General features: G+C 42.8%; 1 protein-coding gene across 23 annotated transcripts in view; it reads left to right on the top strand.

Annotated features, from left to right (window-relative positions):
- Nucleotides 1–8,313: 8,313 nt before the first annotated feature.
- DISC1 (DISC1 scaffold protein) overlaps nt 8,314–27,155 on the top strand; it is a 371,616-nt gene continuing 352,774 nt past the window's right edge. For all 23 annotated transcript variants that reach the window (XR_013530016.1, XR_013530020.1, XR_013530019.1 and 20 more), the window contains exon 1: nt 8,314–8,445. Coding sequence is in view for 11 of the 23 variants with exons in the window: in XM_054248129.2 (XP_054104104.1) it covers nt 8,382–8,445 (64 nt within the window). In the remaining 12 variants the exon portion in view is untranslated. The remainder of the gene's footprint in view (nt 8,446–27,155) is intronic.

Here is a 27,155-nt window from a genome sequence, read left to right as displayed (position 1 = left end):
GTTGATAGCAACAGCACCCAAAGAGATGAAACCATGGGTTTAATGTCTATGTAGATATCAATACATAGTCTTGGTGTGCTCTGGCAGTGCTTTTGGAACCATTATCTCTAGCAAATCATGGGATGTTCCATGTCAGCTTTTCACGAGCAGGAAGGTGGAAAGCCTTTGGATTAGGACAAAATCTTCTCAATGAGTGAAGTGCTTTAGTCGGCGTCTCCTGGGAAGGGCTGTGGTTTGATCACGGTGTGGGCACTGGGGGCAAACCAGTCAGATGAGCGTCTGGCATTGACCTTGTGCGGGAGGGGCAGCTGGAACTGTGGATGAGTGCACATTTCACTGGGCAAGGGCTTTTGCAAGAGCCTAAAAGGCTCTCAGTGCTGTTAGTTCCCCAATAGTGCTGGCTCAGTCAGTGTCATATCCTGGAAGACAGATAACGAAAATAGATAATTTTGATTGTTAGGGAGAATGACTTCCTTCGAAGAATGAATGGGGAAAAATGCCTTTCTGACAAGATGGTAAAACCTCTTTATGCACACTGCGACTTAACTATCTTATTTCTCAGTTGGGGTAGTGAAATGGATCACAGCAGAATAGGGGAAGGGAAGATAGAAAATAGCAGGGATGGAGGATTGCTACATATGAAGCTGTTCAAATGCATTATGTCATTAGAGTCAGTTCTTGCATATATGCCTGAATGGAAGGAATTTTGCACAGATAACTTTTGAGTGTCTACTTGGCTTTAGAATTCACATTCAGTTGTTTTCATAGAGGAGGTGGGCAGCTGCAGATTGGCCTTTCCAATCCCATGTGAACCAGGCTGATGATAAAGTTGGCTGTCATCACTAAGCAAAGCTCAGCAGATGGGTGGTGGAAGATGACCTGCAAGATACCTTTGGTGGATGATACGGTTTGGCTGTGTCCCCACCCAAATCTCATCTTGAATTGTAGTTCCAATAATCCCCATGTGTGGTGGGAGGGACCTGATGGGAGGTAATTGAATCATGGGGGTGGTTACTTCCATGCTGTTCTCGTGACAATGAGTGAGTTCTCATGAGATCTGATGCTTTTATAAGGGGTTTTCCCCTCTTCTCTCTGCACTTCCTCTTCCTACCACCATGTGAAGAATGTGTTTGCTTCCCCTTCTACCATAATCATAAGTTTCCTGAGGCCTCGCCAGCCATGCTGAATGGAGTCAATTATACCTCTTTCCTTTATAAATTACCCAGTCTTGGGGACGTCTTTATTAGCAGCGTGAGAACTGACTAATACAGTGGAATTGTAAACTATTTCCAGTGGTCATCACTGGTCTTCAGTCTCTGTTCTCACACTGTAACGTGGCATCAGGGATGTGTTCTCATCCTCTTCTACACCCTTGCTGGAGCCTCCTCATGTGAGTGGCCCCCAGGAAGAGGTGACTGCCAGTCAAATTTTATATCGAAAGGTTCAAAACCCAGAGGCTAAATAGATCCCCAGAGATTAAAATAGAAAGTTGCTCAATATTGCCTCAAGATTTTAATGTATTTTCAGACCCTTAACTTTCCTTATGTACCACGTATACATACACTTCAGTTCAAACGCTGGCTGTTTAGAAAGCTGGTTGAGCTGTAATGACTCATTGGTTTTTGAGAAAGCCCAAAAAGCTGACTGGAGTCAGAGCGAAAGAAGTAGTGGTTGCCTTTTGTCAATAGGCTCTGGGTGAAGGGAAGAGGTAATCATATCCTCAGAGGTTTGGGCCAGAGACTTGGAGATGCCAACCCATTGTGAAGAGAAGGGCCAGGTAACAAAAGCCTTCAAAACCCAACCAAGATGATCAAAGCAAAAAAGCCTTAGCCATCCTCCCTCCCCTGTGCATCAGAGCTGAGCCTCCGACACTGAAGGAAGGCAGCCTGGAATCAGGTGACTCCCCATGGTCAGTTCCCCACACCAGTGGGCTCCATGCTCTGATTGTTCACACATTAATAAAAAGAATATGTCTCTTTAGTACATTCATATTTCTTTTAAAATAAGTTATATGCATTATTTTAAATTGTAAAAATCAAAAAAGCCAAAACATTTAAAAAAGAATGAGATAAACAGTATGTTTCAAATAATCAAAAGAAACCCCATGGTATATAATAGTTAGATTTAGGCTTGGGTTTATATAAGAAAAAACAACTAACAGTGGCATAAACAAGGTAACAGTTTTTTCTCTGTACAATAAAGGAAATCTAAAGGAAGGCAATCCAGGGGGATATGGAAACTCCACAAAGTTGTTATGGAACCAGACTAATTCCAGTTATCTGCTTTGCCATTCCTAAGCTGTGGCTTTTGTCTTCAAGGTTCAAGATGGCGCCTAGAGCTCCAGCCATTGTATCCATAGTCCAAGATGCCTAATGAATGAAAGATGAATCTCCCCTTCCCCTTTAAGATTTCTTTAAGTTCCATAAAACATTTTGATTCCAGACTGGAAGTCTTTTAACCTTCTGATTCTAACCTAGAGCAAGGAAATCCCCCAAGGAGCAGTCTACCCTGTGAAATCTTCTCTTCCCCATGTTGTCATGATTCTACCCTCATGTGCTCTATCGCCAAGCCTTTGAGACAGAGCAAAACTCTGTCTCAAAAAAAAAAAAAAGTAAATTTACTTGGCAAAATAAAATGTTAGTGTCATTATAACACCTTCTTTTGTTTTCTTAAGTTTTTAGCAACCAGCCATGAAACAATACTTTAAAAGATGCGCATCTGGTTTCCCCTTTGTTTTCAAAAAAGGATGCTAGGAAATAAAGTGATGTATCCCCAAACACACACATTTAATTGGAGAAAGAACCCCTACCAGTTCTTGAATTCTAATTTCAAATTGGCTGAATGGCGTGAACCTTTCTTTCCCTGGAACAGCCTTACAGAGACCTGACCATTAACAGCATTTGCAAAAATCCCGCGCTTACTTTACTCACTGTGAAGCACATGAGGAATAAGGACGAGGTGGGAAGACTGTGAGTGGCTTAACGTCAAAACACTTTATGAATGAGACGAAGTCCTGACTTTGGACAGTGGTCCCTTTACAGACACTGTCTTTGAAACTGCCCGCAGAGCCTCCCGAGATCTCCTAATGTGGCTGTTGAATAGGTGCATTTAAAAGCTCCTGTTGGTGACAATGTGCATCAGTTTTGGGGGGTGGGGAGGTCTCATCTCTCCCATTAAGAAGACACGAACAAGGAATTTATGCTGCTCAGACAACATAAAAATCAGCTGTGAGAGGATTGGGCCAGAAAACCAATGAAAAGGGGTTGGCCGAAAGATTAAAAATCAGAAAAAGAGGCTTGGAATTGCTCAACTTTCTACTGATAACAACGTTGTCCCCTATGATTATGGCCACTCATATGGCCCGGTAATGAGAGCTGTCAGAGTGACAAAGTATTACCTGTCAAGGGTCACAAGAGATGATCAGTGTGACGATGGAAAGAGAGGACTGGTTCCTGCCACCTACGAATGACAGGGGATATGGCTGAGAGGATAAACAGTGAGGAGGGGGCGAGTATCTCTCCCTCGGTGGAAGTCGGAGTAAATGTAGCCACTGAACTTCTGATAGAGAACAAAGTCTTCTTATTCAAAACAGAGCAGCCAGGGAGGAGCAGTCCTCTGCAATCGACTATGTAATTGTGAGTAGATCTCTGACTGGAGAGGTATTGAATTGGTGGGGTTAGCTGTTCCTACATTACATGTGGTAGGTAAACTGTGACAGAAACAGGTTTAAACCATTGAGTGGTGGGTCTTTATGCAGAGCAAAATGAATGTGCCTTTCCTTAACTGCTTTGGCTGTTGGATCATGTCAACACATTCTGAGTGCCACATCTCTAGCAGAGGTTAATCACCGGGAGATGCAGATTCCCACAAGTTTCAGGCAGCTCAGGATCACAGGTCTAGAGTGGGATCTTGTAACCTCACTGCCAGTTTCCCAGGAATTATCTCACTACTGTGGCTTTAAGACAATATGCACTGCAAAAGGAAGGTGATTTATATTATATATTTAGCCTAACTCTAGGATAACATCCTTTGGCACAGCCATTATCTGATGGTATTTGAAACTGAACCAACTTCCTATTTCCAGGCATTAACAAATGGGAGTCTTCATGTTGTCTAATGTTATTTCCTGGATTTAAGACTGATTTCTTTTTCCCAGTTCATTCACATTTCTTTAAAGAAAAGATCTCCTTTAGACAATTAAATTTCCCAGAATTGTTTAGCCATTGTTATTGTTCTCAATGAGAATATTTCCTTTTTAACTCTAGTTATGCAACTTGATGGGAATTTTCTTGAGCATCTCATTGACATACTCAGAGAACTTGCAGGACACTTGACAGATAAATCAACCAGCCTGTCAAGAGTCAGAATCTTAATTTAGGTCATTTATTCCAACAAGTCTCTAGCCAGACAGGATGCAAAATTGAATCAGGCATGACATTTGCCCTCAAAATGCTTACAATTTAGAAGGGGAGATGAAAAGCTACATTGATTTTATGTGAAGCATGATTACCATAGCCCACCTTCTCTCCTCTCAGCTACTTCTGGGAATAAAATTAGGGGAAAGGAGAGAGAATATTATGCATGAAAATGCAGCATACTTATTAGCTAAGTATAAGTCTCATTGTATGACTGGAGAGTGACAGTTTGTACTCAGGCATCAGAAAATGCTGTTTTGTCTAGTGAGAGACAGTATATGATTGTCAGTAGGAATATGTGCTCTATAGCCAGATTCTCTGGGCCCAAATCCCTGCTCTGCCACTTACCTTACTGTGTTAGAGGTTTTGAGTGAGTTCTAATCTTCTGTACCTCAGTTACTTTGTCTAGAAATGGATATAAAATCAGGTTATTGTTGAAACGCATTTAACAAGTTTAAACTGCGTAAAATGGTGTCTGGCATGTGGTAGGTGTCCACGCATTATTATTAGTAAACGTCCAGGAGATTCCCATGTTCTTAAACACAATTTTTGCTACTGATATTTTATTTCCATTTAAATGTGGTAAAAACACATCATCTCTACCATGTTGATGTGTAGATTTCGGTAGTATTAATGTATTCACACTGTTGTGCTGGCTAATTAATTTTTTTTTCTCTATAGAAAGGGTTTTGCTAAGCAATGAGTAAAGGATTTCCTATCCGACAAATGGTAATGGGATAACTGGTTAGTCATATGCAGAAGATTGAAACTGGACCCCTACCTTACACTTTATACAAAATTTACTAAAGGTAGATTAAAGACTGAAATGTGAAACCCAAAACTATAAAAACCCTGCAAGACAACCTAGGCAATACCATTCAGGACATAGGTATGGACAAAGATTTCATGATGAAGACACCAAAAGCAATTGCAACACAAGTAAGAATTGACAAATGGGATCTAACTAAAGAGCTTCTGAACATCAAAAGAAACTATCAATAGAGTGAACAGACAACCCACAGATGGGAAAAAATGTTGCAAACTATAATCTGACAAAAGTCTAATATCCAGCATCTTATAAGGAACTTATATTTACAAGAAAAAAAAACAACAACCCCATTACAAAGTGAGCAAAGGACTTGAACAGACACTTTTTTTTTTTTTAAATTTTTTTATTGGATTTTAGGTTTTGGGGTACATGAGCAGAGCATGTCAGACAGTTGTGTAGGAACACACATGGCAGTGTGCTTTTCTTTCCTTCTCCCCTTCACCCACATTTGGCATTTCTCCCCAGGCTATCCCTCCCCACCTCCCCCTCCCACTGGCCCTCCCCTTTACCCCCCAATAGACCCCAGTGTTTAGTACTCCCCTTTCTGTGTCCGTGTGTTCTCATTTTTCATCACCCACCTATGAGTGAGAATATGCGGTGTTTCATTTTCGAACAGACACTTTTCAAAAGAAAACAGAAATGCGGACAGTATTCATATGAAAAAACATCACTGATTATCAACATCACTGATTATTAGAGAAACACAAATCAAAACCACAATGAAATACCATCTAACACCAGTCAAAATGGCTATTATTAAAAAGTCAAAAAATAGCAGATGCTGGAGAAGTTGTGGAGAAAAAGGAGCACTTGGTGGGCACGTAAATTAGTTCAGCTATTGTGAAAGACAGTGTGGTGAGTCCTCAAAGACCTAAAGATAAAAATACTGTTTGACCCAACAATCCTTACTGGGTATACACCCAAAGGAATAGAAATCATTCTATAATAAAGGCACTTACATGCATGTGTTCATTGCAGCACTATGCACAATAGCAAAGATATGGAATCAATATAAATGCCCATCAGTGGTAGAGGATTTTGTGGTACATATATACCATGGAATACTATGCAGCCATAAAAAGGAACGAGACCATGTCCTTTGCAGAGACATGGATGGAGTTGGAGGCTATTATCCTTAGCAAACTAGCAGAGGAACAAAAAACCAAACACTGCATGTTCTCACTTACAAGTGGGAAATGAATGATGAGAACACATGGGCACATAGAGGGGAACAACATACACTGGTGCCATTTGGAGGGTTGAGGGTAGGAGAAGGGAGACGATCAAGAAAAACAACTAATGGGCACTAGACTTAATACCTGGGTGACAAAATAATCTGTCCAATAAACGCTCATGACCGAAGTTTACCTATGTAACAAACTGAACTTAAAAGTTAAAAAAAATGGGTCTCATTGTGTTGCCCAGGCTGGTCTCAAACTTCTGGACTCGAGTGAACCTACCACTTTGGCCTCCCAAAGTGCCCAGCCTTAGATATTTATACATCCATTTATTTTTAGAGACGTGGGGAAAGAGGCAGGAGTCTCTCTCTGTCACCGGGCTAGAATGCAGTGGCCCCATCATAGCTCAGTGCAGTGCTTGAACTCTTGGGCTCAAGCAATCCTTCCACCTAAGCCTGCCGAGTAGCTGAAACGATGGGAGTGCACTACCTACCATGCTGGGCAAAACACGAATTTTAGGCACAACTGTATGCTTTCACTCATAAGATCGTCAGCTTTTGAAGGACCTCAGCCTTCCTCTAGTTGTAACTCCTCTCGTTCTGAGGAGAGCCTTCCCTTTCCTGTAGAACGTCTCCCCAATCCTTCTTCACAACCCTCCCTCCTATCCCTGAGCCACCTGCAAGAAGGTTTGTGCCAAGCCTCTGGTACATGGCACATTCTAGCTCCTGATGTGATTTGGTTTCATATGCCCGTGCTCTCCTTCTGGCCTGGAGGGGAGCTGCTTAAGGACACAGAGCCCACGTGTAGCCCTTCCTTGTACCCATTGTCCTATATAGCAGGTGCTACCTAGGGGGTGCTCTAGTAGCTTCCTTGAATGAACCAAAGAGAAGGGTTGAATCAGCGGCCTAGGAGCAAGCTTGCATGGACTCCTGTGTCCTGAAACCAGCCTGTGTCCGGGAACCACTCCAGAGCGGCTGGAAGATGCTAGAAATTGGAATTCCATCTCATTTCTAAACATCTGCTGCCACTCATCTTTTTTCAGGGTCATCGGTCATCCCCACTGTTCCCCCCACCCTCCGCACTTTGTATAATTGAGTCTCTCACATCCCTCCATCTTCTCCATCACTGTGTGGTCACTTCTCAAATCACGCGTCTGGAAGGCGCCCTCCTCTACCCGGTGCTGAAGGCCTCCCGCACTTCCCCTCGTTTCCTCCAGAAATGAGCCACAGTGAAAGCAAACTTCCTGAGGTCCCGAGATCCCGGAAACCGGCTGTGAGGGCCGCTGGCCCGCCCGCTCCAGCTGCGCGTGTGTGCGTGTGTGTGCGTGTGCGCGCGCGTGTGCGTGTGTGTGTGTGTGCGTGTGTGTGCGCGTGTGTGTGAGCGCGCGCGCGCGTGTGTGCGCGTGTGTGTGTGTGCGCGTGCGCGTGTGTGCGTGCGTGTGTGTGTGCGTGCGCGTGTGTGTGCGCGTGCGTGTGTGTGTGCGTGCGTGTGTGTGCGCGCGCGTGTGCGTGTGCGTGTGTGTGCGTGTGCGCGTGCGTGTGTGTGTGCGCGTGTGTGTGTGCGCGCGTGTGTGTGTGCATGTGTGTGTGTGCGCGCGCGTGTGCGTGTGCGTGTGTGTGCGCGTGCGTGTGTGTGTGCGCGTGTGTGTGTGCGCGCGCGTGTGTGTGTGCATGTGTGTGTGCGCGCGCGCGTGTGTGTGCGTGTGTGTGTGCGTGCGCGTGTGTGTGTGCGCGTGCGTGTGTGTGTGCGTGCGTGTGTGTGTGTGTGCGCGCGCGTGTGAGGGGCCAACCCTGGAAAGGAAACCGCGGCCTGGCAAAGGAGAAGAAAGGAGCCGCCCCCTGCGTCGCCAGCCCCCTCCCCACTTCCGTCCTGCGCGCCGCTCCCTTCCCCCGCCTCTGGCCTCGGGGAGCGAGCAGCAGCCGCTCGGGCGGAGCGGGAGGAGCTGGCAGCGGGAGGAGCATGCCAGGCGGGCGTCCTCAGGGCGCCCCGGCCGCCTGTGGCGGCGGCGTGGGCCACTGCGCAGGTAAGGGAGCTGCCACCACGTCCTAGCATGTCCTGGGGGGTCTTGGCAGGGAGGGCGCGCTCTGGCCCCCAGGAAGTCTTGTAGGTCGGGGCGTGCCTCTGTTGACAACCCCTTTCGAGGTGAGGAAACTGAGGCAGGACGCGCGGCGTGCGGGGTTGAGAGAAGAGCCAGTCTTGGGCTGCTAGCCCGGTGCCAGCGCCGAGCCGGGCCAGGTCCCAGACCCAGGACTGTGCAGCTATCCCCTGACCTGCGCCCCCGCTGCGTGTCCTGGTGACCGGGGAGGGTTGCCAGGGCGTGCTTGGGTTTTGGATCCGTCCCGGGACACCTGCGCCGCGCTCACTCTCCTTGCGGTGCTCCCCAGCCTGCGCCCCCACGGGACAGGGGACGTCCCACCCACCTTAATCCCCAAACCCTGGATCTCTGGTTCCACCCCTTCGGGCACCTAGGGGGAGGAGGCTGGGAGAGGGACCAGGAACTGGTGCCTGTGGCTCGGCTACGGGCTGCTCTGAAATCAGTTCCACCGCCCACTTCCTACTAGGCACGCCCACGGCCCAAGCCGGAGACTGCTCGGTTTCCACCGCCGGAGCGCGGGTCTCGCGGTCAGCTCTTAGTGATGCCCACTGAGTGGATGGTTGCTTTTCAACATCACTCTTAAAATATTCGCAAAGGAATGTGAGGTTTTCCAAAGTCAGTGAAATTTGGAGTTAGGGAGTGCTTCCTTGTGTCCTTGCTGGGTGAGGACAGGGCTGGGTCAGTCACTTAAGCCTGAGCCTCAGTCTCCTGAACTGTAAAAGAGAACACTTATAATCTGGCCTCCCTGTGTCGTTAGCTTTGTTGTATGGGAATTCACTTTGCAGTGTTATCATCGTCCAGACAAACTTGAGATGAACAACACTAGGACCACATGAGCTGGGGTTTGGAGACAGTCTGCATGTCAATCCTGGACTTACCGATGCCTCAATTTCCCCGTTATTAAGTGGACACGATCACAGTACCTGCTTCATAGTGTTGTTATGCACTTTAACTGTGACCGTGGACGTGAAGCACCTCACCCAATGCTTGAGATACCCAGCGTGCACTCAAAAAACCTTAGTGGCTGTTTTTACTAAGCAAACTCTAAATAATTGGGAGGAACGTGATAATACCAGTTGGATTTTATTAATGTAGGAATAGCAGGACATTTAAAAATAAATGTAGTTTTTTACACTCGGCATGATACATGAAGTCGTCTGAGGTTCAGTTTTGTGCCACAGAGGAAAAAGAGCCCTGGACAAGAGACATGCAGCTTTTCTGGCTCTTGGAGTTTGAGCCTGCTTTCTCATCTGTTTACATAAAAGATAAAAGAAAAATGGGGGTAGTAATTACTGCCTTTTGTTCTGATCGCATTGTCTGAGGATCAAATGAGGTAAAAGATCTGAAGGCACCTTACGTGCGGAGTGTGAGTCACTAAGCACATATCACACATGATAGTACTAGGAGGGAAGAATAATATCTGCGCATTTTTAGAACTTAAAATGTGCCAGACATTTCATTAGGAATTCCTCTGATGAACTCCTCCCCATATCTGTATGGGACTGGGATGACAGTCCTCATTTCCCTATGACAAAGATAAGGTTCAAGGTCACCCTGCTTGGTTCCCAAGCTCACAGAGCTCTTGAGCATAAAGCCAGGATTAGAACCCTGGTGTGTGCCACTCACAGCTGTGTTCTCGGCCACTGGCCAAACTGAAATTATAGGGTGGAGCCGTGATTCAGAACAGACCTATATTAGATTTTAGGTAACTTTTTGTTTTTCTTTAAGAGATACAGGGTCTTGCTCTGTCACTCAGGATGGAATGCAGTGGCGCAGTCATGGCTCACTGTAGCCTTGAACTTCTGGACTCAAACAATCCTCCTGGCCCAGCTTTCTGAGTAGTTGGGATTACAGGCACATGTCACCATGCCGAGCTAATTATTTTTTTAGAGATGGAGTCTTGCTATGTTGCTCAGGCTGTCTTGAGCTCCTGGCTTCAGTCATTCCTCCCACCTTGGCCTCCCAAAGCACTAGCATTACAAGCATGAGCCACTGGGCCCAGCTTCCATCCTGCATATCTATAGACCCAAAATGTAAGACTGAATTGTTAGTTCTGGCAAAAGAGGCTTTGGGGTAATTCTAATTTCTTTCAGCCTTGTTTTATAAAATATACTTTAAACTACCTTCTTGTATAATGAATGATGACAATTTGCAGAAAAGTTATTAAAACATTGAAGGAACAGAAGGCGAGATCTCATTGCAAATCTCAAAGTGGTATCTGGATTAATGCTTTGTTTTACCATTCATTTGCCAGAACCTTTAGGATGCCACATGAGGTGTTAACAGGGATCCAGACTTTGGGTGTCGTGGTTACCTTGCAGGGCTGGGCCGCAGGACTTTTCTGCAGAAAGCTCATTGCTCACCCAAGATGCCACCAGAGGAAGCAGAAACTTCTGAGAGGAGCATGAATGTTCTTTGTGCTGCAGAAACAATTCCTAGTTTACTTGTTTCCTAAATTAAGTTTATCTTACGGGTTTTTATTTTTCCAGAAGCAATGCTTGCTCATTACAGGAAGCACAGAAAACTGTAAACTAGTAAATGAACATTAAAAACTACTGTAATCTCAGCAAGGTAGACAAATAGCTTGGTGTCTCTGTTCTTGTAACCCCTTTTTCTTTCTTTTTTTTTTTTTGAGATGGAGTTTTGCTCTTGTTGCCCGGGCTGGAGTGCAATGGCGTGATCTTGGCTCACCGCAACCTCTGCCTCCCGGATTCAAGCGATTCTCATGCCTCAGCCTTCCGAGTAGCTGGGATTACAGGCATGTGCCACCATGCCCAGCTAATTTTGTATTTTTAGTAGAGACAGGGATTCCTCTCCATGTTAATCAGGCTGGTCTTGAACTCCCGACCTCAGGTGATCCACCCACCTTGGCCTTCCAAAGTGTTGGGATTATAGGCGTGAGCCACCGTGCCCAGCCTCTTGTAACTCATTTTTCTATGCTGCATGTATCCGTTTGTGTCTTTCAAAAATGGGATGCAAATTATTACTATTTTGGTTAAATGGCAAAAATAGCACTTGCTAATTGCTCAAACATTGTGACATTACTGTAGAAAAAAAGTCAATTTCTCATGTTCATTAAAAAGTTTTCTTTTTATAAAATCTAAATATTTTGATTGGAGAAGGATTAGAGACTGAATTGTCGATGTTTGAATTTTATTGTGGTTTTGGTTAAAGTTTGATGCAGAACCTTCAGAGCAAAGAGAGGGTACAATGGTGACCTTTAAACGAGATTTTTTATTTTTTTGAGATGGAATCTTGCTCTCAAAAATCACACCACTGCACCAGGCTGGCGTGCAGTGGTGTGATTTCGACTCACTGCAACCTCTGCCTCCCACATTCAAGTGATTCCCTTGCCTCAGCCTGCCAAGTAGCTAGGACTACAGGTGTGCACCACCACACCCAACTAATTTTTGTTTTTTTTAGTAGATACAGGGTTTCACCATGTTGGCCAGGATTGTCTCGATCTCCTGACCTCATGATCTGCCTGCCTCAGCCTTCCAAGGTGCTAGGATTATAGGCATGAGCCACTGTGCCTGGCGGCCACTTAAACAAGATTTAAAGACCAGCACACAACGTTTCTGAGTACAAAAATAGGTAATATTTTAAGGTTAGGGTCATTAGACCAGAATTAGAATCATTCTTTTTTTTTCTTTTTACTTAAAAAAGATGGGCTCTCCTTATGTTGGCCAGATTGACCTTGAACTCCTGGCCTCAAACAACTCTTCTGCCTTGACCTCCCAGAATGCTAGGATTACAGATGTAACCATCGCACCTGACCAGAATGATTCTTTTGATAATAATGACGGTAATTCAGTTTATATGCTGTGTTCTTATGCAACTCAAGCAGAGCCCACTGCTTTCAGATTCCCTTGGCAGCCACCCTGGGTTGAGGAGGATCCCTCCTGGCACAGATGGAAGCACCGGTGAACAGCCGTTTTTCAGTCAGCACCATTTAGTCATATAAGACTTTTGGCCTTGAAGAGTCTTCTGTTGTTAGTTAATTCCTGATTTTAATGACTTTGTGGTAAAAATTCCTTAGCAAATGACTTCTGTGCAACAATCATGCAATTTTTAAAATTCCAGATGCTTTAGCCGTTTCGCATCCATTTGTTCTTTCAAAACCAGAGTTCACCAGCTGCTTCTCTTGAGCCAAGACTTTGCAATCAGCTTTCAAATGTTCACACCAAGTAGAAGCAAGAAGGGTAAACTGTGGCTGGCCAATGAATGAAATATTGATATTTAGCTTTAGAAGGTATGCAGGGATTGCACACTGCTGCCAGGACAGTCCTCACAAAGCACAGATCTGATTGGGTTATTGTTCCTCTGTGGAAAGGGCTTACAGAGACTCATCTCTCCTCAAACAAATTCTTAGCATCCCTTTTCAAGCCTTACATACACTGGCCCTTAAACACCTATAAGTGACATGCTGGCCTTTTTATTGTGAACATTATTCTGCCCACCAAGAATATTACAGAACCCATCTTCCTTGCTCCCAATCTGAACACATCAAAATGTCATTCTTCATTTATTAGCCAATAATGCTTCTCAGCCTTCTCTGGTTCTCTGGAATCATCTGCTCTCTCTTTCTTCTGTTATAGTTTGTTATGGATATAACCTGTTTTTCTGACTCCAGTATAAACTCCTTTAGCTCAAGGAAGTTGTCTGCCTTATCTCCTTACTCCTTCATCTATATAGTACACTTATGGTTTACTCTATTCTCACTGGATAGACCAAACTCTTAATTATATTTAGGATGGATTAATCCAGTGTGTAGATTAACCAAGTCTATTATTTTTATATCATTTGAAACCAATCAAGACTTTTAGAAGTTCAGTTAAGTTTAGGTATTTATTGAGATGCATAAACCATATAGTCAGATACCATGGTAGCTCTTGAATATAAAAAATGTATATATACATATGTTTGTGTATGTATAAACTGATATATAAATTTAAATATAGTTGTCCATACCATTGAGAAGCCTATAGTCCCGTGGAAAAAGAGAATTAATTCTCATGAAGTTTCTGGATATTGTTTCATGAGAATGCTTGTGCACATCAGGGTGTACCAAATCATTAAGAAGTATCTAGCACCTACTAGATGCCTAATAAATACTCTACAGGCTGGATGGATAGATGGAGGAGAGAAGAAAGGCTTTTTTAATTTATAATTTACCTACTGCTGAATTTAGTCCTAGGTATGACAATTATGAAAACAATTTACTTAATATTGATTTCCACACTGTGTATGAAAATGTGCTGCTCTTCCTTCAGAAAGAGATATACAGTTCTCCATTTGTAGAACACTGAGTTAGTTTCCTGGTTGTGGTGTTGCTTTTGCTTACTTTCACTCACATTTTCTCCTCTGTAGGATGGCAGCTCTGTAGGGTGGACACATGCTTTGGGAGACCTACAGCTCTTTGTGTCTGAGGGCCGTGGTGAAGGGGAGTGACTCACTGACCCAGAACTCATGATCTCATCTCTCACCCAGCTGGCTAATCGGCCTTGGGGACAGGAGGATGAGCTCTGTAATCCCTCCTAATCATACAGCTTTTGTGTGACTTTCTTTACTTGACTTAAATTGTAATTCAAATGGAAAAATGGACAAGTTCTATCATTTGAATTTAACCTTTTTATATTTTCTTGACTGTGATTTGGGATTACGTAAGTACCTTCATTCAAATATTTACTGTGTGAAAAGTTTTTTGAAACTTGTTTTGAAAAGCATAAGGTAATAAATGATAAAAGGTATTGATATTACCTCTGTTTTTCACATTTCAAGGAGTCAAAACAGGCTCAGTGGAAACAAAATGAGAAATCCTACGGGGGTTACTTTCCCTTCAGCTAATCTGGATATGAATTTATATTGACACTATCTGTAAAATTTTATTCAGTTTTTTGAACTTTAATTTTTAAAAAATTTTACTTTAAGTTCTGGGATGCATGTGCAGAACATGCAGGTTTGTTACATAGGTATCCATGTGCCCTGGTGGTTTGCTGCAGTATCAACTTGTCATCTAGGTTTTAAGCCCCACATGCATTAGATATTTGTCCTGATGCTTTTCCTCCTCTTGCTCCTCACCCCTCAACAGGCCCAGGTGTGTGATGTTCCCCTCCCTGTGTCCATGTGTTCTCATTGTTCAACTCCCACTTATGAGTGAGAACATGTGGTATTTGATTTTCTGTTCTTGTGTTAGTTTGTTGAGAATGATGGTTTCCAGCTTCTTCCATGTCCCTGCAAAGGACGTGAACTCATTCTTTTTTATGGCTGCATAGTATTCCATGATGTATATGTGCCTCATTTTCTTGATACAGTCTGTCATTGATGGGCATTCGGGTTGGTTCCATGTTTTTGCTGTTGTAAATAGTGCTGCAATAAACATACATATGCATGTGTCTTTTTAGTAGAATGATTTATTGTCCTTTGGGTATACACCCAGTAATGGGATCGCTGGGTCAAATGGTGAATTTTTCATTTATATAAATTTATGGGGTACAGTGCAATTTCATTACATGCATAGTTTGCCTAATGGTCAAGTCAGGTCTTTTAGGATGCCCATCACCCAAATAATATACATTGTATCCATTGAGTAATTTCTCATCCTTCACCCCTCCTATCCTCACCTTTCTGAGTCTCCCTCCATTGTCTGTCATTCCACTTTCTACAACCATGTGTGCACATGATTTGGTTCCCACTTATATGTGATATTTGTCTTTCTGTGTCTGATTTGTTTCATTGGAGATAATGGCTTCCAGTTCCATCCATGTTGTTTCAGAAGGCATGATTTCATTTTTTATGGCTGAATAGTTTCCATTTTGTATGCATACTATATTTTATTTATCCAGTCCTCTGTTGATGAACATGTAGGTTGATACCATATTTTTGCTGTTGTGAATGTTGCTGTGATAATACATATGAGTGCAGGTATTTGTCAGATACGTTGATTTCTTTTCCTTTAGGTAGATACACAGTAGTATGATTGCTGTATTAAATGGTAGTTTTATTTTTAGTTCTTTGGGAAATCTCCATACTATTTTCCATAGAGGTTTCAATAATTTACATTCCCACCAATAGTGTATAAAAGTTTCCTTTTCACTGTTCACTGCATTGTCTTCAATATCTGTTATTTTTTGACTTTTGAATAATTGCCATGCTGACTGGCATAAGGTGGCATCTAACTGTGGTTTCAGTTTGCATATCTGATTAGCAGTAATGTTGAGCGTTTTTTAATATACTTGTTTGGCCATTTGTATGTCTTCTTTTGAAGAATGTCTATTCATGTCCTTTTCCCACTTTTGGATGGAATTATTTTTGTTATTGTTGTTGAATTGTTTGGGTTCCTTGCATATTTTGGGTATTGTTAGACGCATAATTTGCAAATATTTTCTCACATTTTGCAAGTTGTTGGTTCAGTCTGTTGATTATTTTCTTTGCTCTGCCGAAGCTTTTTAGTTGAACAAAATACCATTTGTCTATGCTTTTGTTGTTGTCGCCTGTGCTTTTGAGGTCTTAGTCATGAATTCTTTGCATAGACCAATGTCCAGAAGAGTTTTCCCTTGGTTTTCTTCCAGCATTTTTATAGTTTTGGGTCTTATTTTTAAGACTTTAATTAATGTTTAGTTGATTTTTGTTTATGGTGAGGTATAGGAGTACAGTTTCATTCTTCTGCATATGGCCATTCGATTTTTCCAGTATCATTTATTGAAAGGGGTGTTCTTTGCCCAATGTATGTTCTTGTCAGTGTTGTCAAAGATCAGTTGGTTGCAAATATGTGGCTTTATTTCTGGGTTTTTAATTTTGTTTCATTAATCTATGTGTATATTTTTATACCAGCCTTTTTTTTTGCCTATTGCTTTATTTACTCCTTATTCTCTCTTTTAATGAGTAAAAGATCCTTTTTAAAAGACAGTATCTAAATTAGGAGACTGTCTTTGCCAATAAAATGAATAATTATTAATCATTTACAGAACAGGGAAAGTGTGAATCACCAGGAATTTAGTGGAGAGAAATTCACTGTTTTGGATATGTCTTTGTATTAGTCTGGGGTAAATTTCTTGAGGACAAACCTTGTCTCATTTGCCTTCTTATAATTCATGCTAGATATTTAGTAACAATAAAGACTTATTGAATTGGATTGGTTTAAAATAGCATGTGTAATATAGCCACCATGGCATGCAGGAGTAGGTAGAATTGCCCCCAACCGGGAGTGGCTCTTGAAAGATTGCACGGAGATTAGGTAACAGTTGGGTTAGAAAGCGGAGCACAAGGCACTTGTCTTAATGTTGCTTTGGGTCACAAGCACACTTTCACGTAGATTGCATGTTCAAAATCAATATGCCAGAAGTGGCAAAAATCTCTAAAGGGGCCTTCAGCTACACATTTCGCAAGAGAAAAATGTCCATTCCCCATATCAAAGCACATCATCATGATTTTAATTTGGAGTGGATTTAGAGGACTGATGAACCTGGGGCACTGCAGCATCCCCTAACCAACCCTTGCACCCCTGGTGCTCCCAACACCTCCTGGGTTCCTCATTTATCACGAAATACGGTGCATTCCTGAAACATTGGACGAATGCATCTTCTGGAAGCACAGGGGTATATTCCAAAGGTAAATGTCATTTAAATTGTGATCAAAATACTTTAACTTGCTTGTTATTTTTGTGGATAAGTGTTGGTTAACCAGAACTGGCCGAGCCGCCAGGTGAAAGGGCATGGATGGGGAAGGAGGGTCAGGGCACTGTGTAAGTCCTCTAGCATCTCTAGATCTCAGTGCCCTCTTTTGTAATAATATCAGCCCTCAGTTTACAGAGTTGTGGTGAAGGTCCCATATGATCAGTGTTTGTTACAACCTATCATCATTTATGTGTAGAGAACTGCTGTTACTCTAAACTTGGTAGTATGGTCCCCAGCATCCAGTCCTGCCTGTCATCTGTTTGCTTTATTGCTTGTCCAGTGATCTGTGGCTCCCTCCCGTCCTAATCCAGTCCAAGTAGATTAATGTTATCTGATTCACATTAGTGTTTCTACACATATATAATGTTTTCTGAATCACATTAGTGTTTCTACAGCAAAACAGATGCTTGTTCCCATTAAGTAGGATAAAGACTCTAAATTGCTTCACATCTGTGCACATGAGGTTCTGCCACCATGTGAGTTCAGTCAGATCAGATTACTGCCAGATGAATTAGAGAAAGCTTGTGGTTCTCAGAGAATTTTGGATTTTGGAATTAGAGATGATGATGCATCATGGACTTGTACTTAATAGCTGTTTTGCTGCTTTCCCTCCCCTTCCCTTCTTTTCCTCCGCCTCGATTTCCAGTTCTTAGCCTCAGTTACTATTGTACTGCCTCTGTTTCTTGAGACAGGCTGCTGATATGCTGCCTTTGGTCTCTGAGCTATGAGGCACAGCTCTGCATAAGGGAGGGACAGATGAACAGGAGACTGTCTTGGGGAAGATGAGCACTAGACGTCATAGGGTTTTATTGTTCACCCACAGCTTCAGCACATTTCCTGAGCATGAGTGTGGACTGGCTTCTCTGTAAAGCAGCACAGCAGTATGCTCTGAGTGGGAGTGCCTCCTGAACTCAGTTTCCAAAACTGTGGGTTCAGCAGACCTCCTTGATATATATATATTGAGACAGGGCCTCCCTCTGTTGCCCGTGCTGGAATGCAGTGGCATGATCACAGTTCACTGCAGCCTCTACTTACTGGCCTCAAAACTTACTGGGTTTTCCTTCTAGTTCTTTTCGTGCCTTTGTAACCAATTCCTCCCATCTCAGCCTTGCAAGTAGTTGGGACTACAGGAGCGTGCCACCAGGCCTGGCTATTTTTATTTATTTATTTATTTTTTCTAGAGACGGGGTCTTCCTATGTTACCCAGGCTGGTCTCAAACTCCTGGGCTCAAGAAAGCCTCCTGCCTCTGTCTCCCAAAGTGCTGTGATTATAGGCATAATCCACCATGCCGGACCCCTCCCCGGTTTTTGATCCTTGGTCTGATCCCTGGATTCTCCTGCTTGGTTAGACTCTGTGGAGGGCTGACTTGTATAGACTCTCCAGATGCTGCCTCTTGGATGAATCCTTTGATGCCACATTTTACAGCCTTAGGACAAATGATAACCTACCCTGTAGTCTGTGCATGCTCAGGAGACCCTGATAGTCTTGCAGGATGAACTGGACAACTGCTTTTATTGATAGACCTGAAGTAAAAGGGTTGGTACTGTCAAAGTGCCCTGTTAAATACCAACCAGCAATGACAATCAAGGTGAGCTGTTCCTTTGGTGGGTAGGATGCTGTCTTGGGCTCTGAGTATCTCTAGTGCTGCTGGTGATGAGAAGATTTAGTGTGGATAACTGATACCAGATGTATCATGGACTGTGTAACAACACATGTAGGTTGGCTCTGCGACAGGATTTATAGTTCTAGACCCAGTAAATCTTTGTTTTTTCACTGTGCAATGGAATTTTGGTTTTGCCTATATAACATTTTCATCTATATGAAATGTAAGCTCTATACAATTCTCCATTAGGACATTGTGTGGATTTTGGTGTTTCTGAATTTCTTCTGGCTCAGAAAATTCACTGCTCTTGCTGGTATAATTTCATACCCAAAGAGGGCATTCTAACCTTAAAAGAAGTCCAGCTCAGCAGAGCGCCTGTCATTGTCTTTCTCTCTAAACATAGTTTTCCTTCTTCCTTGACTTCTCAGGCGTTTTAGCTTCAGGGACAAAATAGTCACAGTGAAAATGTACTTAATAAAACCGTTATGAAAATGTACCCAACCTGAGTGTGCACTGGGACAATGGAGGATGAGGACTGGGTTTATTGCCTTCCCACTATACCTTGCTGGCTCTCTGTAAATTTTCAGAGCTGTCACTTGTGAGCTATTTCCACCAAGGAAGAGCTTCTGTAAAGTTGGAGACTTGGCAGGCCATTTCACTAATCCTTTGGGTGTTCTTTTAGCATTGTCTGCAGTGAGTGTGGGAGTCAAAGGCCCTTCAGTGCAGAGATAATGCCAGCTTGTTTCCTGGAACCCTGAAGGAGCCAGAGTCAAAGGAGTTTTTTGTTTCACTCGTAGAAAAACCCACAGGAAATCCCAGCTTCAGATATTCCTATTCAGTCTTCTTGTCCCTTCAGATCTCACTGTGTTTAGGCCTCCCTCCTTTGAGTGAGGCAATGCTGTACAAAAAAATAAATAAATGAAAGAGTGCCATTCATGGTGGCTTGGGGACTGAGCACATACATTGTGTGCATGGGGTGGGGGGCTTCCCCAGGACCCTGATGTCCTTGTTCTCCTAGCAGTCAAAAATTGGCCAGTGAAATGAAGAGAATACTAGCTACCTCATACTGTTAAGAGAATTGACTGTGGTCATATGTCATATGTATAGAGTTTCAAGTCCAGACTGTTTCTGCCTCACTGTAGGTGCTCAATATATTATTGAGGAGCCATTATTAGATTTCACATCTTTACCAGCTCTTGTATTTAGCATATGACTGGGAATAAGCCATTTAATTCTCTTCATCTGTTAGAAGGGAAGTACTAATGCTTGTTTTGTGGGACTATTGTGAGGATCACATAAGATGAGAGATAAAAGGGCTGAGAAAACGGTAGCATATTACAGGTAGCCTGCAGCCTGCCACTGTGCAGGTGATGTCCTACATAATGGTACTGGCTGAGGGGTGGATGGAGTCCTGGTGCTGAAGATAGCAAGCCTTTTTCTAATTCATCAGCACAGAGGTGCCGCCTTTTTCTAATTTACCCTCCCTAAGGGGACTTCTTTTTATATTTTACCACCTCAGAGAAGATGCCTTTTAAAAATTTGCACAATGGTACCATATGCACCAGCTGCAATTCTGCCGACAAGAGAAAGTTGTTATTATTAGCGCAACAGCAGAGAATTCCGGAGAGGGCACATGACATGTTTTATCTGGCTCCAATTTGGTCATTTCAGTTTAATTTCAATGATCGATTGCCACAGAGTCAGAGGAGCAATTTTGCTATTGCCCCAATTCTAGATTTTCTCTAGGATTTTCCTTGAAGGCAAGGACTATAACCCCCACCCTCCCCGTCACCTTTCTTCCTAACCACTGTCCCGCACATGCTCTTCAGCAAGGACATTTGTTAACAGGTAAGACTGTGGGCTGGCCTTTCACTTACCTTGCTGTGGTTTACTCTTTACTGCTAGGGCTAGGAGCCTGAAAGCTACATATCCCAGGCTTTCTTGCCAGCTCATTTGCTGTTAAATTCTGTTAATAGGAGGTACTGTTGGGAGACCAGTAAGAGGAAGAGAAAAACTTCCTGATTCTATATTTTACTGTGAGGCCATTGCAAGCAATTGCTGTAGTGACTAAGGAAGGGGTGGGTTGGAACGCCAGCAACCCTGCAGGTAACCTTTTTTTGGGGCTCCAATCTTGGTTGATGTAGCACTTCCTTGGTGGCTTCAGAGCCAACTGGCACAACCTCTTCCATAGTACAGCAGATTGAGCAGGCTGAGGGACAGCGTTTAGGAGCATTAATGATGGGTGTTTAGCTGTGACCCCCTTTTCCTTTTTGCTTCTACCCTCTCCTTCTCTTTTGTTCTCTTCTAATTCTTTCCTTATCTTTGTAACCAATTCCCTATGTTAAATTTCCTCTGCTTGACATACCTGGAGTGGTCTCAGTTTCCCTGCACTTAGCACGTGGACTCTGTGAATCTGTTGGGTGCTTAGGGCCTGGGTTTGCACCCTAGGATACTGTTACTGAATCCTTCCTTTCTCTTTCCATCCTTATCATGCATGCAGGATTGTTGCAGTAGCCTTTAAATAGATTTTCAGCCACCAGCCTCTTTCTGTTCAGTGTGGACATCATTGGTAGTTTAATTTTTCTAAAAATCTGTTTTCTGAATCCACATTTCTGCTCAAAACTCTTTTTTTTTTTTGAGACAGAGTTTCGCTCCTGTTATCCAGGCTGGAGTGCAATGGCGCGATCTCGGCTCACCACAACCTCTGCCTCCTGGGTTCAGGCAATTCTCCTACCTCAGCCTCCTGAGTAGCTGGGATTATAGGCATGCACCACCATGCCCAGCTAATTTTTTGTAGAGATGGGGTTTCACCATGTTGACCAGGATGGTTTTGATCTCTTGACCTCGTGATCCACCCGCCTCTGCCTCCCAAAGTGCTGGGATTACAGGCTTGAGCCACTGTCCCTGGCCTAATGGTTACACAGTATTCCATGCTGACACCATAATTTACTCATCTAGGTACATTAAATTGGAATGTTCATAGTCATTGACCTTTAGAACATGGCAGTATTTATTAAGTTTTTGTATTTAAGGTGATGCTAGTTCTAAAGCATATATTCTGAAATCTCAGTGGCTTAACACCTTAGAAGTTTATTTCTCCTTATGTAAAGTTTAGTTTCTCTCCATTTGCTGATGGTTACCTTGAGGTACTAGGCATGGGTGGAGGGGCTGCTGTGCCTCACATGGCCATGCTGGGATTCAGGCCCTCTCCAGCATGTGGTTTGCAAGGTTGCCCAGGCCCTTGACGCCTAGCTGGCTGATAGTGGAAGAGAGCAAAGAAGGTATGGCCGGGCGCAGTGGCTCATGCCTGTAGTCCCAGCACTTTGGGAGGCCGAGGCGGGTGGATCACGAGGTCAACAGATCGAGACCATCCTGGTCAACATGGTGAAACCCCGTCTCTACTAAAAATACAAAAAATTAGCTGGGCGTGGTGGCGCGTACCTGTAATCCCAGCTACTCAGGAGGCTGAGGCAGGAGAATTGCCTGAACCCAGGAGGCGGAGGTTGTGGTGAGCCGAGATCGCGCCATTGCACTCCAGCCTGGGTAACAAGAGCGAAACTCCGTCTCAAAAAAAATAAAAAAGAAGGTGTCACCAGAGGTTTTAATGGCTCAGAACTGGAAGTGGCAGATACTGCTTCTGCCTACATTCCGTTGGCCAGAATGTCACATGGCCATACAAAACTGCAAGGGAGGCTGGGAAATGTCACTCATTTGTGTGTGTGGGAGGAAAAGAAGTAAGTTTGGTGAACACTAGCTAGTTTCTGACAGAGCTTCCCCTATTGGTTACCAAATTCCTGTTTTGCTTTTCTCCTCACACAGAACACACCCCTCCCAGAGAGTCAGATGAGAATAAAGTTATTTGCCTCCTCTCTAGCACTTCCCAATTTTCAGTAGTGGAGCAGGGAAGCATCATAGCAGAACAGGGTAAAGAAGGGGTAGCACAGTCATTATAGGCCCAAGCAACAATAGAATCCACCTGGACAGGCAAGGTGGCGGTTCTCAGCCAGGGGGTGGGAGAACTTTCTTGATTAGACCTTGATTTTGCTCAGAAAGAAATCTCTTCTCAGTTGGTCTCCATGGCCCCTGCTCTGTCCTGGCAAGTCTCTCCTTGCACTTTATTCTCAATGGCGACGTTTGAAGTGATGCCAGGGAGTCTGCCATCGTAGGCGGGTACATGGCTTTGCAGCCCTCTAGCACCCTGCTGTTGTTTCAAGCCTCAAACAGATAAATGCCTTTAAAAAATTTTACTTTTAGTCCAGGGTCGTGGTTTTTTTTGGCCATACATTTTTGTCAAAAATTTGGTAGGATTCTGTTTTTTTTTAATTGATGAATTTTATTTTTGACAAATAATAATTTACATATTTATGGGAACAATGTAAAGCTTTCATATATGAATTCACTAGGAAATGATTAAACCAAGCTAATTAACATATCCATCACCTTACATGCATATGTGTGGTATGAATTTTTTCTGTGTGTGTGTGTTATGAAATTCTCTTATCAATTTTGAAATATGTATTGTATTGTTATTAACTATAGTCAGCATGCTGTACAGTACACCTCAAGAAGTTATTCCTTCTGTCTAACCAAAGCTTTGTATACTTTGACCAACATCTTCCCATCCACTTCTACCCTTGCCCCAGCCCCTGCTAACCACCATTCTATTCTCTACTTCTGAGGTAGACATTTTTAGATTACACCTATAACTGAGATCATGCAGTATTTTTCTTTCTGTGCTTGGATTACTTGTTACTATTCTGTTTTCTTCCATACTGTTTTTTATAGAGGTTATACTGATTTATGTTACCACCAGAAGTATAGAAGCTTTTCCTTTTCACCATATCCATGCCAACATCTATTGTTTTTTGACTTTTTAATAAACGGCCATTCTGGCTGAGGAAAGGTGGTTTCTCACTGTGGTTTTAATTTGCATTCCCTGATGATTAGTGATGGTGAGCAGTTTTCCATATGTTTCTTGGCCATTTGTGTGTGTTATTTTGAGAGATGTATATTCATGTCATTTGCCCACTTTTTAATGGGATTTTTTTCCCCTTGCTGATTTGTTTAAGTTCTTTGTAGATTCTGGATATTAGTCTGTTGCTGGATGCATAGTTTGCTAATATTTTCTCCCATACCTGAATTGTGTGTTTACTCTGATAATTTCTTTTGTGGTGCAGAGCATTTTAGTTTAATTAAGTCCTATGTAAGTATTTATTTATTTTTGTGGTGGTTGCTTTTGGGGTCTTAGTTATAAATTCCTTGCCTAGGCTAATATCCAAAAGAGTTTTTCCTAGGTTTTGTTCTAGAATTTTTATGGTTTCAGGTCTTAGATTTAAGTATCTAACCCATCTTGAGTTGATTTTTGTATATAGTGAGAGGTAGAGATCCAGTTTCATTCTTCTACATGTGGCTATCTAGTTTTCCTAGCACCATTTATTGAATAGCAAGTCCTTTCCCCAATTTATGTTTTTATATGCTTTGTTGATGATCAGTTGATTGTAACTATTTGGCTTTATTTCTGGGTTCTCTATTCTGTTATCTTTGTCTATGTATCTACTTTTATTCCAATATCATGCTGTTTTAGTTATAATAGCCTTGCAGTATAATTTGAAGTCAGGTATTGTGATGCATCCAGATTTATTCTTTTGGCTTAGGATTGCTTTGGTTATTTGTGCTCTTCTTTTGGTTTTACATGAATTTTAGGATTGTTCTTTCTTTTTATTTTCTTCTTCTTTTTTTTGAGACGGAGTTTCACTCTGTTGCCCAGGCTAGTATGCAGTGACACGATCTTGGCTCACTGCACCCTCTGCCTCCTAGGTTCAAGCAATTCTCTGCCTCAGCCACCCGAGTAGCTGGGATTACAGGTGCCCGCCGCCACATCAACTAATTTTTTTTTTTTTGTATTTTTAGTAGAGAAGGGGTTTTACCATTTTGGCCAGGCTGGTCTTGAACTCCTGACCTTGTGATCCACCCACCTTGGCCTCCCAAAGTGTTGGGATTACAGGCATGAGCCACCGTCCCTGACCCTTCTTCAACTTTTAAGTTCAGGGGTACCTATGCAGGATGTCCAGGTTTGTTACGCAAGTAAACGTGTGCCATGGCGGTTTGCTGCACAGATCATCTTATCACCTAGGTATTAAGCCGAGTATTCATTAGTTATTCTTCCTGACGCTCTCACTCTCACCCAGCACCTGCTGACAGGTCACAGTGTGTGTTGTTCCCCTCTATGTGTCCATGTATTCTTATTATTTAGCTTCTACTTATTTATTTATTTAGCCCAATTTTTATTATAAGTATTCCAGCAATTAAACTTTAAATAATTATATTAGCTGATATATGACACAGGACTAGGGTCTCTTACGAAAGTTTAGATCAGAGTTTCATTGCAATTAAGACCAGTATAGCTGAAAAATAGATGAGCACTCTTCAAAGCCATAGGAATAAAAACAGGAGGTTTAATGTAATACAAATTGCGTATTCAACCAAACGGGGTATTTTTATTTACTTATTTATTTTGAGACAGAGTCTCACTCTGTCCCAGGCTGGAGTGCAGTGGTGCAATCTCAACTCACTGCAAGCTCCGCCTCCCGGATTCAAGCAATTCTCCTGCGTCAGCCTCCCAAGTAGCTGGGATTACAGGCACCTGCCACTGTGCCCAGCTAATAGCTCCTGCTTATAAGTGAGAACACGTGATGTTTGTTTTTCTGTTCCTATGTTAGTTTCCTGAGGATAATGGCTTCCAACTCCATCCATGTCCCTGCAGAGGACATGATGTCATTCCTTTTTATGGCTGTGTAGTATTCCAGAGTGTATATGTACCACATTTCTTTATCCAGTCCATCATTGATGGGCATTTAGATTGATTTCATGTGTTTGCTATTGTGAATAATGCTGCAATGAACATACACATGCATGTATCTTTACAACATAATGATTTATATTTTTTGGGGTGTACACACCATAATGAGATTGCTGAGTCAAATGGTATTTCTGCCTCTAGGTCTTTGAGGAATCACCACACTGTCTTCCACAATGGTTCAACTAATTTACATTCCCACTAACAATGTAAAAGCATTCCTTTTTCTCTTCAACCTCACCAGCATCTGTTGTTTTTTGACAGCTTAGTAATAGCCATTCTGACTGGTGTTAGATGGTATCTTGTTATGGTTTTGATTTGCATTTCTCTAATGATCAGTTATGTTGAGCTTTTTTGTCATATGTTTGTTGGTCATATGTATGTCTTCTTTTGAAAAATGTCTGATGATAGATTCTTTTGCTGTACAGGAGCTCTTAGTTTAATTAGATCTCATTTGTAAGTTTTTGCTTTTGTTGCAGTTGCTTTTGGTGTTTTCATCATGAAATCTTTGTCCATGCCTATGTCCTGAATGGTATTGCCTCGGTTGTCTTGCAGGGCTTTTATAGTTTTGAATTTTACACTTAAGTTTTAAATCCATCTTGAATTGATTTTTGTACGTGGTGTGAGGAATGGATCTGGTTTCAATTTTCTGCATATGGTTAGCCAGCTCTTTCTGAAACATTTATTACATATGAGTCCTTTCCCCATTGCTTGTTTTTGTCTAGTTTGTTGAAGATCAGATGGTTGTAGGTGTTGGGTCTTATTTTTGAGTTCTGTATTCTGTTCCATTGGTCTATGTACCTGTTCCTTTACCAATACCCTGCTGTTTTGGTTACTATAGCCTTGTAGTATAGTTTGAAGTTGGGTATTGTGATGCCTCCAGCTTTTCTGTTTTTGATTATGATTGTCTTGGCCATTGGGGATTTTCCTTATCTGGGCCATCTGTATTCTCGAAAGCTGGCAGGTTGGAAAGGCCAAGTCTACTGGACCAAAGCGATGGCAGCTGCCCCTCCCCATAGGAACTCAGACCTTATCTCAGGCAGATTCCAGCGTGTTGCTGTTGGCTGGATGGAATTCCAAGCTAGTGGGTTTTAACTTGTGAGGTACTTTGGAAGTAGGTCCTGTGGAACAATGCTGCTTGGCTTACTGGATTCAGCCCCCTTCCTAGGGATATGTATGGATGGATTTCCCACCGTGCAGGGGATCCTGGGGCCAGAGTAGATAAAAGTCCTGGGTCTCTGAGTAGCTGTGTGCCTGAGTAGCTGTGTGTTGGAACCATGGCTCTGGTGGCATGGACTCACGAGGAGGTCTCCTGATAGGCAGGTTGCAAAGATCTGTGAGAGGAGAGTGGGTAGGGTTGCACAATCACTCACACTGCACTTGGCTGGGAGTCTGGGTTCCTTTGGTTCTGTGCTGCTTCTGGGTGGGCCATTGTCCCCCATCCTGCCCCCTCATTCTTTATTCTCCATGGATCAAGTTGTTTGCCTAGTCAGTCCCAATGCG

This window comes from Callithrix jacchus, chromosome 19 (genome assembly GCF_049354715.1).
Source record: "Callithrix jacchus isolate 240 chromosome 19, calJac240_pri, whole genome shotgun sequence".
In the NCBI taxonomy this organism is placed as follows: Eukaryota; Metazoa; Chordata; class Mammalia; order Primates; family Cebidae; genus Callithrix; species Callithrix jacchus.
The sequence above is the reverse complement of the archived record's forward strand: the minus strand, read 5'-3'. Positions and strand labels throughout refer to the sequence as shown.